This window comes from Myotis davidii, unplaced genomic scaffold (assembly GCF_000327345.1).
Source record: "Myotis davidii unplaced genomic scaffold, ASM32734v1 scaffold1, whole genome shotgun sequence".
In the NCBI taxonomy this organism is placed as follows: Eukaryota; Metazoa; Chordata; class Mammalia; order Chiroptera; family Vespertilionidae; genus Myotis; species Myotis davidii.
The window spans coordinates 6,374,522-6,391,450 of NW_006294681.1; the positions used below are offsets into that span (position 1 = coordinate 6,374,522).

Consider the following 16,929-nt stretch of genomic DNA (forward strand, 5'->3'; position numbering starts at 1 on the left):
TCCTGCTTTGAGCATTTGCCCCTGGTTGTCAATGTACATCATAGCAACTGGTCGTTCTGCTGTTCTGTCTATTTGCATATATATAAAACCCTAATATGCAAATAGCCCAAACGGCAGAACAACTGAACAACCATTTGCTATGATGTGCACTGACCACCTGGGAGAACATGGTGGGCATTGGCAGCAGGTGGCAAAGCATGGAACATGGTGGGCATCGGCTGCAGAGGGATGGTGAAGTAGATGACGGGGGCGCCAGACCAAGGATGGGCACGGGTCGCTGTCATTGGGGTGAGCCTCTGGTGGTTACTGAAAATTCTTTGCTTCTGTGCACCACGGTCCCGCCCGGCACTCACAGCTGCTGCCAGCGCCGACCCCGCTCGCACCCGCTGCCAGTGCCAGCCCTGCTTGCACCCACTGCCAGTGCCAGAGTTGCCGCTCACACCCACTGCCAGTGCCTGGTGACAGCCCCGATCGCCCCTCAGAGCTTCTCCACTGCCCCTGCTCCTGAGGAGCGATCGGGGCCGGCAGTTACCTCTTGTACCCACTGAGCAGCTGCTGCTCATACTGACTGACAGCGCCAGCCCCACTCATACTGACTGACAGCGCCAGCCCCACTCACACCTACTGCTGGTGCCAGCCCCAATCACTCCGTGCTGTCAGCAGATGCAAGCCAACACCGGCACAGTCAGCGTGTGGGAGTGGCAGCAGTGGGAGCAGGACTGCCAGCAGACAGGGGACCACAGGCCATGGTGGGAGGGGCCAGGAGGGGGTGTGGAGGATGGGCCGAGACCTACCCCTGTGCCTACCACAGCTTCGCAGCCTATAGTTCCTTTGAAGGTGCACGAATTTGTGCACTGGCTCCCTAGTTTTTGTATAAAAAGCCACATACAACATTTATTTTTTTTAATATATTTTATTGATTTTTTACAGAGAGGAAGGGAGAGGGATAGAGAGTTAGAAACATCGATGAGAGAGAAACATCGATCAGCTGCCTCCTGCACATCTCCCAATGGGGATGTGCCCGCAACCCAGATACATGCCCTTGACCGGAATCAAACCTGGGACCTTTCAGTCCGCAAGCCAACACTCTATCACTGAGCCAAACCGGTTTCGGGACAACATTTATTTTACACATCTATTTTTTAACCTAATTTGGGATCTAATCCAATGGGAATAAGTTTTCTTAATGGACTTTCATTCTCCTTATCAGAGAGAAATTATATTTTTAAAATCTATCTTAATTTCCCAAGAAATACTTAAATTTATATCATCAGGAATAATGATAAACATAATGGATATCTTTCTAAATAGAAGAAATAGTACCCAAAATTAATGTTCCAAAAAGTTACCCAGCAAAGCACTATTAACCAGGAATAACTGAATAAAATATCTATTTCTCTAGAACTTGGAACTGATGTGAAATGAATTTAGTCAATGTAAAAGCACATCTACAAACCTGTGGCAGAAGAAGACATATTCATGATTGGTTGTAGGATCACTGATTACAACATCGTCAAGAAACCAGCCATTTCCTATACACAAATTAAAAAACAAAAAAAAAAAACAAACGTGGTGTGAGTATGTATAGTTCAGGTTTTACTTGAAGTTTTGAGAAAGAGGTTCTAGTTTCCAGACATATATAAAGGCCTTGGAAACCTTTAAGCTTTCATACTTCAAATAAAGCAAGACATAAGAGAAGTAAGCTTGAAAAAGCATTTAAAATTATCTCTTACACATGTAACAAAAACACAGTATATTTCAAGGCCTCGTGTTTTGTTACCTACTTCAATATGTTTTTCCTAACAGTTAAAAATAGAACAATTCTGCAATTGCTCTTGATTTCATAAACTGCATTTATAATCCTGGACCTGGCATCTCCCAAAGAAAATATATCTGAACTATTTCCAAAACACATTTGTGGAATAAAAGGGGCCACATGCTAACCTGGCTAGCTCAGGGAGGGCCTGTGCGGTGGCCATGCAAACTCAGAGACCTAAAGTAACCACAACAAATGGGCTGAAATTAAAACTTTTTAACTAAAAGCAAATTATGGCTCCTTTTGTTAAAGGATTTTGTTTATCTTATATGGTTATTTCATACACTAGAAGAAAATTACTTCATTGGGAAGAAGTGGGTCACCTCTCAGCACTGACGGGAAAACTGAGGAAGAAGCAGACACAAATGGCAGCAGAAAATACAGCTGAGACCTTGCTGCCAGGACAGTCTCCCTGACGTGCCACTCTTGGCACTAGAGTTTGTGCTTCATGGACTGTCACTGCTGCTGCATCCACCAGTAGCATGCTGAGATGTTTCCACTGCCATAGCATTTAACCCAAAACTCCCCCAGTATTTATGCATCACATTTCCTAGCATTCTAGGCAGAACAGCTACTTAGTCAAGCCTATCTTATTTCAATGAAAAATATATCTACTTTAAATTTAAAGAATATCTGGGGACACTATTTTAATTTCAGTCAATACTTAAACATCAGCCTATTAAAAGTTTTCTATAATTATTCTCTAAATTTGCACAGAGTTTCATATGAGTATAATGGAAGCAGACCTACAGAAGGTTCTTACCTGGGCCAAGCCCATCGTGTCCTATGACAATTTTGTATAAATCCCCAAGGTGCACAGCTTCTAGGAAGAAGGTGTCAGTCTACAACAAATCAAACAAGTAGTTAGATCTAGACTATGAGTCTGATTTCTAACAAGAGTATAAATTTAGATACAGTAAAAATTGTGAGAAGAATTAGGTTCATTCAGTAAATATTCAAATATGTTTGAAGTACAACAATAATATTAACTTATAGAACGTGATAAACAATTTTCTAATATACCCAACTCCTTTTCACTACCAATTTTTCATTACAAAAGCATACATTGGGTCTCCCTACAAACATATTTTTCAAAGCACATTGAGATTGGTAGCAAAGGTGGAGGTGCGGACCGGGCTGGTCCGACATCCACCTGTGCTGTTTTTCTAATCAGGAGGGAGATCGTCTCTGTGGAGGCCACCCGTGAGGAGCAAGGGGTCCCAGCACCACACCAGATCCCCAGCCCAGGGTCCCAGAGTTGGGAAGAGAAGCCCCTTATGTCTATTGGCTGTAAAAAGTCACTAGCTGTTCTCTGGGATTATTTCCCTCTTTTGTCTCTTTGCTGCACTAGAACTTACTTCAGGATCACTGAGCCTCTGTCTCACTAAAAACCTACCCAATGATATTTGGTTTTGCCTACATTTTAACACTTGCCTGAAGTGAAACACTGCATTGTCACTGAACAGTCTGCTAGTTCTTTGTCAGAGTGATATTTCTCAATAAATATTCACAGCACAATTTCCTGAGATAACAACATGAGGTTTAGCAGTAAACTGACTCATACTCATGCATTCTCTTCTTTGTCATCTGAGAGACACGTGATTGATCATACAGGTTATCAATATGAAAGGGTTGCTGGGTCAAGAACTGAAATTTTGTTAGGCATACGAGACATTTTTTCCATAAACAACTTGATTGAGAACCAAATTGTTCAAGATGAGAGACATTTGAGAGCTGAGGTTTGACTGCATACTTAACACTACTGAACTGTGCACTTGTAATAGTTAAGCTGGTACATTTTATTTTATGTGTTCTTACCAGAATTTTTTTTTAAACCAGACAAAGGACTTTTTATCACTTACTTGTCCTCTTAAAAAACTGATGGAGCTCTTCGATCGAAATAGTTGTCTGGATCCTGTATCTCCCTTTTTCCCATAGATTGATATGTAGACATTTGCTACTGTCCCAGCATTCCAAAGCTCACCCGTTGCCACGTGCACTTCATATACTGTTACTGATAACAAAAGAAAAATAAGCTTCTTATGCCAAGCATTACTTTTATGATAGAAAAATTATAATACATATACATACATATGATCAAGAGTTCCAGTTTCAGGTAAGATAGAGTGACACACTCCACCCAGTCTCTCCCACTGAATACAGCTATAAAATCTTGACAGAATGCATGGAACAGCTATATGAAGACTTTAAAAATAAAGAGTAGCACGAAGATTGGCGAAGAAGACCAGTATTTAAAGTACCAAGATGTGGCAGTGATTTTACCATTTTTTCTTCTTTTTCACCCTCTGTTATCTCCCACCTGGTAGCAGAGACTTACAGGCAGAAACTGCCACAGGAACCATTGCCGGGGTAGGAAATTCTGAACTGTAATTAACAACTGTTGGAGGCTCATTGCTGACAAGTCTGAGTGTTTAAAACTCCAGGGGCACCCAGTCATACTTTTGTGAGTTTTGTCTCCAGAAGCTCAACTAGATTCTGACAGTAAATATCAGAGAAAAATTTCCTCCTGTGTCTTTCCTTAGGAAGAGGAGAAAGGGGAGCAATCTGACATATACCAAAACATTCTGTTCTTAATAAGTACTGTCCTCAGGAGAAATGAGTTATTTATTATAATGTGTTCATTACAATTAAAAACAAATTTAAAAAATACCTTGCACAGCCTGGGAGAGCCCACTTTTGCCCTGGTTTTCTTAGCAACCCTTATTGTCTTCAGGAAAATAATTCCATAATTAAAACAGGCAAACACTTTTAGACTTCCTTTTACCTTAAGTGACAAATACTATCCTACTTCTTTATAGACTCAAAAGTATACAATATAGGAGGGGGAAAGACACTGATTCAACCTTTCCTTACTGTATGTATAATAACATCATTTCATACACAGCACCAATCTCTGCTAGAATTTTGGGCAAAAATATGGCTGTCAGCCATCATTTGCTATATCTACCACTGACCTACATAACTAAAGGCCTACCAAATTTATAAATAGCACATGAGATGATAAAGATAGCACATGAGAAATACCACTTGAGAAGTTTCTCCAAGCCAAGAGGAAAAACTAAAAATAATTAAAACAATTTTTTTTCATTAATCAACCATTGTACCAAGTACTAGAGGGAAGACAATGGAAATCAGTAAGTATTTGTAGAATATGCCTTCTTTTGATCAGAATTATACAATTAAAATGAAACAAAGAAGCAAAAAGTAACCTCTGCATCATTACTAACAGTGGATAGGAACAGGGAACCTAGCAAATACCTCTTAGGGAAGAGAATGGGCTGATGAGAAAGAATGTTGAGAAGAATACTTAGGAGTGATGAGAACAGTGCTCATACATAGCCTTCACTTTGTAGCAACTGGAACTATTCATATCACTTCAAAAATACTTTAACTTCAGCAACTTAACAGTTTAATGCACCTTATTTAAAAACCACAAAGGAATCATCAGTCTCTGCAAATGTTTTACCAACCTAGTTCCCTAAAACGATACCCAAGTCATGTACCTAAGCATAACATTAGATCTATGGCATTGTGTAGCTCTTGCTAATAATCACATAATATTCATTATCATTTCTTTCTTTAGAAAACTAAGATATCATATTTTTAGTAGAAAATATTCTAGATTGGAGAAAAATTTGTTTTTTTTTCAATTTCCCATTTAATAATTCTCATTTACCCTTTTCCTATTCTTTTCTAAAGTAGAGACCAGCAGCACAACAGCAAATAGCTGGCATAGACAATCACCCTGAATCCTTGTGGCAGTCGAGCTGTGACAGTCTAACCCTGAGCAGAGCCTACTTCTCAGCCACATATACACAAGGCTTGAACACACCTTTACCTTTGATCAAATGCTTACAAAGTCATTGAGCAGTTCTGTTTTCATTTCCTATTCAAATAGATAAATTTTCAAAAATAAGGCAGAGCCTGGTGGGAAAAGCATACATTGAGTTGCATTTCTTAGTCCTGGAATAAATTCATTGGACATTCAATTTCTCATGACCCTCTCAGAATTCATTTTCTCGTTTTGATGAAGAGGTATTTCAGCTGACCTTCCTACAGGGTTAACTGTTGAGAAGAAACCTATTTCTGGCTGCCACTATATGGAACAACTAAAAACTATACCACCAGCAGAGATAGAAATTAGCAATTCCTTATTCATTCATTCATTTATTCATTTACTCAACATGGATTTATCAAGTCCCCTGTCCTTCAGCAGTTAGGGAAACAAGTGTTTTTTTGTGACCTGGAGTTGTATTTTTCCTACCTGGAAGAGTGGGTTGTCCTCTGTTTAAAACAGGAAATTCTCGACAGATTTCCCCATCCTCTTGGTCTCGTGCCAACCATCGTTGTACAGGTATATAAAACTTTTTTCCAGAATTCATGTCCCACAATTGTATCTACAAAAGCAACAATAGTACTTGTAAAAATATTTAAGAACACATTTTTATTTTAAAGTGATTTTTATAAAATATTAGCATGAGCTCAGATTTCATGCACTACAGTTTCGAACTGGTAGTTACTTCTCTGGGGTCTTAGCAATGAGTGAAATTCAAGCAATAATTATTTATTTGAGCACCTATTATACCATATTATATCTAATCATTTATCGTGTAGTTAATTAAAGATGTTAATAAATGTCCAAAATCATCAAAAAGTAGAAATTATGTTTTCTAATTCTAAAATCTAGCATTTCATAGTAGGGTACTATTATTGTAGTTGTTATCTGTTAATCTTTAAAATGTCTTAAATCAGAGATTTTCTGCTTAATGTGTTTAGGAAATCATGTTGTTATAAAGGTAGATTTTCAAGACCTAAACTAATTCTGTGGGTCTTGGTAAGGTACAGAAATTTACATTAATAAATTTACATGAGGTGTGATTATGATGTAATCATACTTTTAAAAAGGCTCTCGAAGAATCACACAGAATTACCATTGGCTTGCAAAGCTGCTACTGCTGCCACTAGTGTTTGATTTGATTTTTTAATTAAAGCTTAAGAAGATTATTTGAGAAATACACAAAATAAATCACCAATTGAAACGTTTTTTTTGTACTCTTCCTTATCTATACATGAAAGAATCAAGATTAAGGTCCTAAGAGCAATGTGAATATTTTATGTGCTGTGAAAATCTTGTATCATTATTGCTATAATGGACTGTCTTTTAATTCAAGTCCCTTCAAGTTAGAAACACAAGTTGGCTTACTTAAAATTTTAAATTTCAAGCTTCTAAACTGTATTATAAGAATTGAACAGAAAATTCCCAGCCAATTATCTAGCATCTTAATTTTAAATAATGAGTAAATTATATACAGGTTTTATACACTCAGAATAAAACTTTGAATCAAGAATATCTCTCTTCTTCATTGGTACTCAAAGACAGGTGAGGTAAACCTCAGGCAAACAAGTTACCTTGCAGTGAGAAAGAACTTGCCATAGAGAGAAAGACAATAGGAATTTTCAGCAGCCTGATTTATTTTGTCTTTCCTGTGCGATATTATACAAACTTTTTCAGATAACGTAACCACTGTATTAGCATTCCAGCTTCAAAATGGATATAATATTGTTTATTGGTTATAAATCAAATGAGATGGCAGGGGGATTGATGATCATTTTCATAAGTTAGTTAATTAGGAGAGAAAATAAAAAGATATTATTGCATATGATCACTTATTAATTTGAATATCATCCTTTAAAAGCTCTATATAGTATAAAAGAGAGAATTATTTTATACTGAAGCCAGGCAGTAATTTTGAATTTTGAAATCAAATTTCAACTCTCTGTATTTTCTTTTATGAGCTTCATTTTTTTTCATTCTGCCTCAAGATTTTTCAAAGAAAAATTATTAACGACTATATATTTCCATTGATGGATTAAAAAATATGTTCATCTTCCATAATTTTTCATTTATTTTTCTCACATTATAAAACTACTGAACAAGTTTGCCAAGAATATCAGGAGTTTGACTAGATGTTCTTTGCATTTTAAGAACTTGTTTAGTTAAAGATCATTTGTTTTTGAAATGACAAGAGATAGAAATACACCATATATAAAAATGAATGACAAGCTGTATGATTTCCCGTTCTCACGATTTGCATTTATTGGCAATCATGCTAATAAGTAAAATTTTTAAAGTAAAATGTAAACGGGTTCTTTGTTGTTGTTTTCTGTGGGGACTTTTGCTCTTAAAAGTATTCAGGGGGCATTATCTTGATTAGCATGAGCAGACTAAATTTGAGAGCTGGAAGTCAAGGTCTAATAGATTATTATTTCATCGACATTAATGTTCTAATTTTACAACTCTACTGAAGCAGACAACATCCACCTAGTTACTAATGCAACAATGTCAAGAAGCAGTGTGAGTTATTCCAGAGTCCCAAGTATTTTCTTCTCTTTGCAAAGAAATGACAGAATTTATTAGTTGAGGTGCTTCCCTTAATTAATTAGGGATTAAATTACTAACAAGGGCATGTGATACTACCACCTTAAGGATTACACTGACTAAAAAGGTCCAGGTTTGACTCCATCAACTCATAATAGGCATGAAATGTTCTCTTGAGGTTTGATTCCTGAATAGAATTTGCAAAGTCTTTGAAAAGGATAGGGGTGTTGATATGTCTTTACCTGTTTACAATGCCAAGAAGGGGAGATTCCAGAGTTTGTATGACCGATACGAATTTTAAAAAGTGTACCAATGTCTCCAACCGTGATCTACGAAGTAATCATGAGAACATCTTTCAATGCAATTTACAAAATCCCATTAAAAACAGCTAATCTTAAGACATTATATATTGATAAAGGGGTCAATCCATCAAGAAGATATAAGAATTATAAACATGTATGAACCTAATGACAGAGCATCAAAATGTATGAGGCAAAAACTGACCAAACTAAATGGAAAAATAGTCTACAATTATAGTTAGAGACTTCAGAAACCCACTTTGAATAATGGATAGAACTAGACAGGAGATCAATAAGGAAAAAGAGGACTTGAACAACATCAACTAAGTCTAACGGACATGTATAGAACATTCCACTCAACAACAGCAGAATATAGTTTCCCAAGTGTACATGCAACATTCTCCAGATAAACTATATGTTATGTCACAAGAACAAGTTTTGAAAATTAAAAATAACTGAAATCATCTATCTTTTCTAATTACAATGGAATGAAACTAAAAATCAATACAAGAAGAAAAACTGAAAAATTCACACAAATGGGGGAAATTAACATACTTTTAAGTAACCCATAAATCAAAAAAAAATGCAAGAGATATTTTTAAGTAACTTGTGATAATTTTTTAAAAAATACAAAAACAGAGGGAATTCAATAAAAACATAACTCAGAGGGGAATTTTAGATGTAATTCCATAAAATTTGAATGTACTTTTTGAACCCTGAGAACAAAGACACCTACTAAGAAGGGCTGCTGGTGGATAAGTGAGCTCAAATTTAAAAACAGAGCCTAGCAGCAACTTCTACACAGGGAGTCTCTCATATAAGCTGCACTTCAGGGTGAAATCCGCATTGAACTGCCTGACTCTGCATTAAACTGCCTTACTCTGCACTGACCTGCCTACCTGCATGCTGTTTCTGCCATCTGAACCAACCCTTATAAAGAAGTTCCTAGAAGCCTATTTTAACCAATAGGGCTAAGGCTTTCCCTATCCCTTTAGAGCTACATAGCTCCAATCAACCAGAGCAGCTCAACTCTGACCAATCAGGACAGTGTCTTTTGGACCAATCAAACTGTGAGGATCTGGAGTCCTCATTTGCATGAGGACAGATCAATCAAAAACCAGGGGCAGGGACTTCTCTCTCTCTACCCAGTTCAAAACAGTCCCTCTATGCATCCATTCATTCAACAGATATTATTAAACATATATAAAGTGCAAGGTGCTTGACTCATTTCAAGTCTTGCCTTTCATACTAATCTTTCTGACTTTAGTTTAACAACATAATACTAGTCTCCCCTGCTACCTGTTTCTCTTTGCCTCCTGTTTCTCCCTTGCTCTTGATCTCAATGTGTCTACCTATGAATTAATAACTTGATGACAGCTTTGTTGCCCTCCTTTATTTGACAATTTTACTTTTCTCTTTTTTATCATGACTGAGAGTCTTGTCTGTTAAAGCCTCAGCCAGAAAGGCATAAGCCCTTGCTCTTGACCACAAGTATAAAAACAATAAATGTTGGCTACCTAGTACTTTCTTGTTGTATTGCAGTTTTATTTGTGTTTAATATGCTTAAGCATGATTGAGCAAAACTGCCACGAATTATTTTTGATTGATTGCCTACAGGACACATGTAGTCATAATGGAATGTGCCAAATTCAATAGATTGCATTCATTCCAAAGGACTAACTGTATCAGTTATATTATCAAGTTTTACTTGGTTTTATTACTTACAGTAAATATGTTTTCATGGCCATCCTGAAATCGAGCTCCATCTGTTCCATAAAGATAGATGGGCGCTGAGCTTCTTCGTTGTCCATATAGTATAATGTAAACCTGTGAGCTGGTTCCTGCATTTGGCAAGTCACTGGTGGTTACGGAAACTTTCCAGTTACCACCTACAGCAGCACAAATAACACACAGCATTACAGCACCTTATAAAATGGAAGACTCAGAACAGCAGGTCATCATAACCTAGGAGAGTTCAGGACAGACATAATTCACTCTTCTCCACCTCCTCTGGAAAAGTCTATAACACAGAGTTAGACTGTTGTTTAAATACTCAATAAAATTACTACATCCTACAATATGACCCTGGGAATATTTCCTAAAGGATCTTTAATAATAGAGTAAGAAAGAGACCTTTATCCTGTCATTGTTAGTTGGTCATCCTGGATTCCAAGATACTCACTCATATAACTTCTCTTAAGTTTTTGAAAGCATTTTGACAAAACATCACCAATACTCTTAGCTCTGACATGTAATTGTGCATTCAGAATTACACCTCTCAAGATCATCTGAGTTCAGATATTTATTTTCCAAATCAAAATAAAATATCCAATAATTTACATAAGCATAAAAATTGAATCAGAGATGTTAGAAGACATTCGAGGAGTCATTTGTTACCATTTATTCACTTATTGTTTTAAGTACCCTTAATTAACATATGAAGTAACTGAGTTCAAAACATGTTAAGTAAATGTATCATCAATCAACAAATAAAAACAGTGCTGGAGGGGAGCGGAGGCAAGATGGCTGCAGTCTCAGAAGTTCCTTCCGCTTGCACCCAGCACCGGAGCAGACGTGGCCAAACTGCAGAAGATTCAACTTGAAAAATACCTGCTCTGAAATACTGTGAGAGGGCAGCACCGAGAAGATGGAGTCGGTGAAGCCAGAGGGAAGGCACAGCAGTGCAGCCCCCGCCCCCTGAGAGAATGGGGTCTCAGCCCCACACAGGGACCCCCAAAAGAGAGCAGCAGAGAAGGGAAGGGGAGCCCACATAGCATCAGTGGGAATCAGTGTTGATTTGGTCCATGTGGGAGACTCAGACCACACTATCCTTCTGATCTGGACAACATGCCAGTACAGGCCCACTCTCTGGTTTCAGTTCTTAATGCCCTCAAACTAGTAGGCCAGCTGTCTGCAGATGTCTGCAGCTGTCTGCCAATTAGGCAGTCATTGTAGACACTATTCCTATCCCACTCAAGAGCACACACGGTTAAATCAGTCCTATCAAAACATTCCATATCACCCCACATATGTCATATCAACCAGATATACTTCATGTGAAGCCAATTTACTGACCAGGTCAAGGCTTACATTAAATCATGTGTGGTGGACAGCCAAACAGGGCAAATCTAGCGGAGATCAATATTAGCCTCCTGAAGAAACAGAGCACCAGACTGAATGCCCATAATGCTATTCTGCACCAGACATTCTGGGAAGGAGAGAGACAAAGGTAAGTTCTATGAAACATATGACAGAGTTCAATGTACACATTGGTGTATACAAAGGGTTAACAGGAAGAAAGTAAGCAATAGCACTATGTATTCTAGAGAGTTTTCTGTTGATGCAAGTCATTCTTTACATAATAACTTTATCTTTTGACTGAGAATTCCCACTAATCGTTGTATACTTAAATGTGAGTCTAAAAGAATTCCCTATATCATATAAATGACAGGGAATTATTATTTTAGATTTTCTATAATACATTACTAAGACCAAATGGGATATATTATATGACTATATATAGTATTTAATGTCACTTATTTCTCAGTAGCCATTATCATCCTAATATAATGCGTGGAATTCCTGTGATGCACAAGTCATGTTTCTCAATGAATCTAAAATCCTATTGTAACTAACTTGTTTATATTGATTCATCTGAACTTTAAGCAGTTTATTTAGATAGTAGCCAGTAGATTCCAGCCACTCATCAATATGAGTCTTACAAGAGAGATATCACTGTGATGGTGGTATAGGAGACCCCAGTCACCATCCCCCCAACAGAGATCAACAATTAGACAGACAGCCATGAGCAAAACAAGCTCTTGGAGAGCTCAGGAGTCCACTAAGGAAACTTCAGCAAGAGAGTGGAACAAAACCCCTGAGAACAAACACACAAAAAAAGGAAGAAGAACAGCTTCATTTGCCCTACATCATTTCATCACCCAGCCCAGCACAGCTCGGCACCAAGGGGGAACTCCCCAGCTAAAAAGAGTTCCTCTCACTGGGAATGGGAAAGAGGGGTGAACAAACAGCTGTCACAGCCTTTCGGGGAACCACATGAAAGACCCACTTCAGGTTCACCCCACCCAGAAACCGGCAAAGCTGAATCGTACAGAGAGATCCAGGGACAGGGCAGACGAGCAGGGGTCCCCAGTATAAACCACACAGCGGGAACATCCCTGGTTCCAAGTGACGGGCTCTCAGAGGACCCCAACAGTTCTCTCCACTGAAAAAAAAACAATAGTCAGCACAGCAGCCACAGTTCCCCAGCTGATTTCACCAGTTTTTACCACACAGGTATTCAAATTCAAAGATACCAGCCACCGGATTCCCATCCCACTCCCTCCTACCCACACCTGCTGGAGGCTGGGATTCACACCAGCAGCTCATGCCTAGCTTTCTGAGGCTGCATGAGTGCAACTCGCCGCCTAGACCCGTGAAGCTAACTCTCACCACTGTGTGCCCTCAAGGCCAATGCCTCTGGCTTTGCACTTGCACTCTAACTGCCTACTATAGCACCAACCTCTACTGCCCTGTATGCACCCATGGTGAGAACCTGTAGCCCTGGTACACTGTTGGTGGGAATGTAAATTGGTAGCACCACTATGGAACACAGGATGGAGGATCCTCAAAATATTGAAAATAGAACTACCATATGTGCAGCAATCTCATTTCTGGGTATGTATGCAAAAGAGATGGAAGCATTGTCTCAAAGAGATATCTGCACTCCCATGGTGTGCATTCCAGCATCATTCACAACAGCCAAGACATGGAAACAACCTAAGTGTTAATCAACAAATAAAGAAAATGTGGTATGTATGTTTGTATATAATTGTAATGGAATATTATTCAACCATAAAAAAAAGAAGGAAATCCTGCCATTTGTAACAACTTGGATGGATCTTGAGGAAAATACGTTAAATGAAATAAACCAGAAGATAAATTATCTCACTTAAAGGTGGAATCTACAAACATCAAACTCATAGAGACAGAGAGTATAGTGGTGGTTGCCAGGAGTTGAAGAGTGGGTGAAATGGGGAGATGCTGGTAAAAGGGTAAAACTTTCAGTTATAAGATAAAATAATTCTGAAATCTTATACACAGCATGGTTGACCATAGTTAACAATACTACATTGTATACTCAAAAGTTGTTATCGAAGTATATTATGTTCTCACCATACCAACAAAACAGTAATTATGTGAGATGAAAGATTTATTACCTAACCTTATTGTGAAAAACATTTCCTATTATGTGTGTATCAGATGATCACCTTGTACACCTTAAACTTAAACAATGCTATATGCCATTTATAGCTCAATAAAGCTGGGGGTGGGGGGGACTAATCTTGCAAAAGATAAGAACTACTGTCAAGAAAAAAAGCAGTTACATGACTAATTTTTTTTTTTACTCCATCCACCTTTATTGTTTTTGTTGTTGCTGTTATTGTTATGGTAATCTCTGTGTATGAATCAGAATATAAAAATTAATAATAAATTGAAAATATGTATGCATAGAAAAAGGCTGATAATGTTCATGCCCTTTGAGAAGAATTCTAATCATTAACACCTATCACTACATACTGCCTTAAAATCTATGCTGGGGATTGTTTGCTGCTTATTTCCAGAATTACAGAATGAGCAGATCTGCCTTTAAACCATCAAATATACCAAGACTCCCTCTTAGAGGTTTTGTTGTTTATTGTTTAATTTTCAAAAAAATTTCTAGTCATAAACTGTGTGCTACTTTTCTGTGTGGAAAAATTATGAAACACCTTGAAATGGACCAAAAAAATTACTGAAATGCCTTATCAAGTAGTCTCAGGGATATATGCCTTCCATTATCTTAATTATCTTACAATCCTGTAAATTGTAAAAAAAAAAAATAGTAATGTAAATTACTCTTGTCCATAGAAATATAAATTAGTTGTGTCCAATGGAATGCTACTGTCCTAGACACACCCATATTCATTTTGGCATTCTTTTTCTCACTATTTTTGTGTGATACTTTAAATTCTTCTTTGAGTCCACTGTAATATATTACTGGTTTTCTAGTTAATGAGTTAAATAAAATACTTGGCATGTGTTTATATTATATCCTGTATGGAAAAAGTGTCCTACTTTACATTATAATAATTTTGATTTATTGTGCTACTCTGGGCAGTTACAAAACCCCATTTAGCCTCAATAAACAGAGAATACAAAGTATTTTTATGTTTTTAAAGTAGAGATGTTTACAGCCTATCCACAAAACTCTGGGCTATTTGTGAGGATGAAATACAGGCGATATCGCAGGCACAGTTCCAGACTACTGCAAAAATAATGAATGATAATAGAGTCACACAAATTTTTTGGTTTCCCAGTGCATATAACAGTTTTGTTTACACTATGCTGTAGTCTAGTGTGTAATAGCATTATGTCTTTAAAAAAAACAATGTACATACTTTAATTAGAAAATACCTTATTGCTAAAAAATGCTGACCATCATCTGAACCTGTTGGGAAAACGATGCTAATAGACAAACCTTCAATTGATCTAAAATGTATCCACAAAGCACAATAAAATGAGGTATGCCTATACAGATACAGAAGAAAAAATGCTTCTTTCTTGGGTCCCACGAGCCTCAGTCTCCTCTAACTATGCTAGAGATACTATTGCCCATCTGAGGGATTTATTGTGAGGACTAAGACAGTATACATATAGCACCTAGCATAATTTTGGCACCAAGCAGGACTCAAAATGTTAGTCATCTTTACTTTTATAAAGGGTCATAGGAATAGATGTTGAAATTATATTTATTTTTTGTATCTTAATACCCATGAGAGCGAAATAATTCTTGATTAGACAAACACCAACTTTTTGAAAGCATATCAAAGACACTAGTACTAATGGCTTTAAAAAAAAAACAGCTCAAATATATTCAGCACTATGTGGCAAGCTCCTTGCTAAGAGCTTTAAAATCATTCTCTCGAGTGAACCTCTCCCAGGAATCTTCTAAAGGTAGCTTCTCATAAGGATGTTAAAGTGGTGGCCCTATGTTACAGATGAGAAAACTAACCAAATGAGTAGAACAAACACGCAAAGTGGCGTGGAGACCTCAAATTTAACCTTGAATAGGGGGCATGTTTTGTGTCACTGAAAGGTTTAAGAGGTAAAACACCTGAAAGCTTCATGTGAAAATAACCCCTCCCCCACTAAGCCAATCACTCATTAACTTAATTGCAACTTAAGTTAGGATTTCTGGTTTCTCCCATTATTCCCAAATTCAGCTTTCCTGGGGATCAACTCTGAGGATTCTTAATAGCTGGCATTTTTCTCGGTATTCCCTTTTGAACTCTAGCTCCTGGCTACTAACAGCATATTTCCATTAGTTGTTAACACCACTATACCTTCTGGGTTTAAGACTTAGGGATGCCTGCACAACTGGGTCCTCTGCTTTCTCTGAAGCAGAAGCAAGCAGCCCTGAGATGGCCCTAATGACTGAGGCACTCCCTTCAGTCCTGCAGGCGTCCTTCTGGGGGAGGCTGTGCTCTGGCCACACAGCACAGCTGACATCTGGTGGGCATGAACTGTAATTGCACCCCTCCACTTGAGGACCCAAGATCCTGAAATCCACAATATTCCCCTGAACACAATAAATGGGCTAGCATCGCTTCCTCAGCCCCCAGGCACTACATCTCTAAAGCAAAAGCCAGGTCTGTGTGACATTCTTAAATTTCCTCTAACGTATCATTTAGTCTTCTGAATTTCACAATGTTACAAGATTTTTTAATAATACAATCATTGTGAAAATTCAAAAAAAAAAAAACCACACAGCTTTTGACTGTTTAAAAGGAAAAAATCACTTTCACAGACATTTTTAAGGTGATTGAAATATTGCTTCATAAAATACAAGAAACTTAGATCTACCCCTCAGCATCTTTGCATATCCTTCTACATGTATGTATCCAAAGTTGGTAGGACGTAAAGAAAAAGCATTCAAAAGCACTTCTTGTCCATTCAACACACGTTCACTAGATGCTTACTATGTTCTAAGAAATATGCTAGATCTGGGATATAACCATAAGATGTGGCTGGACTTCAATACATACGAACATTATTTTAAATAAAAAGTACATTACATGGTCATTATTCTCAACTTCTTTTTCCCAATATCATCTGGGCTACCTAGGCCATTGTTTGATGTAGTAGTACTAAAAACCATATGCTACCATGCCAAATTTTCTAAAAACTACAGGTTGTTATGAGCGATTTCCCCAATCTTGATAAATCTACATAAGACATTCTTTCCAAGTTAAAGACAAAAATAATTTCCTTGTCTCTCTGCTCCAGGAAAAGTACTACATCATTTTTTATTCACTTTATCCCATCTACCTTATATAAAGAATAAAGATGTAGCAAAAACAGCATGTTTTCAA

At 37.5% G+C, this 16,929-nt stretch overlaps 1 protein-coding gene across 1 annotated transcript in view; it reads right to left on the minus strand.

The window, feature by feature from the left end:
- Nucleotides 1-10,784, minus strand: part of LOC102772217 (lipoxygenase homology domain-containing protein 1) — a 56,935-nt gene extending 46,151 nt beyond the window's left edge. Inside the window, exons 1-6 of the mRNA XM_015567406.1 lie at nucleotides 10,241-10,784; nucleotides 8,459-8,545; nucleotides 6,102-6,234; nucleotides 3,679-3,830; nucleotides 2,580-2,658; nucleotides 1,457-1,532 (exon numbers count right to left, since the gene is read on the minus strand). Of these exons, the coding sequence (XP_015422892.1) occupies nucleotides 1,457-1,532; nucleotides 2,580-2,658; nucleotides 3,679-3,830; nucleotides 6,102-6,234; nucleotides 8,459-8,545; nucleotides 10,241-10,432 (719 nt within the window). The 5' untranslated portion in view covers nucleotides 10,433-10,784. The remainder of the gene's footprint in view (nucleotides 1-1,456; nucleotides 1,533-2,579; nucleotides 2,659-3,678; nucleotides 3,831-6,101; nucleotides 6,235-8,458; nucleotides 8,546-10,240) is intronic.
- Nucleotides 10,785-16,929: the final 6,145 nt, after the last annotated feature.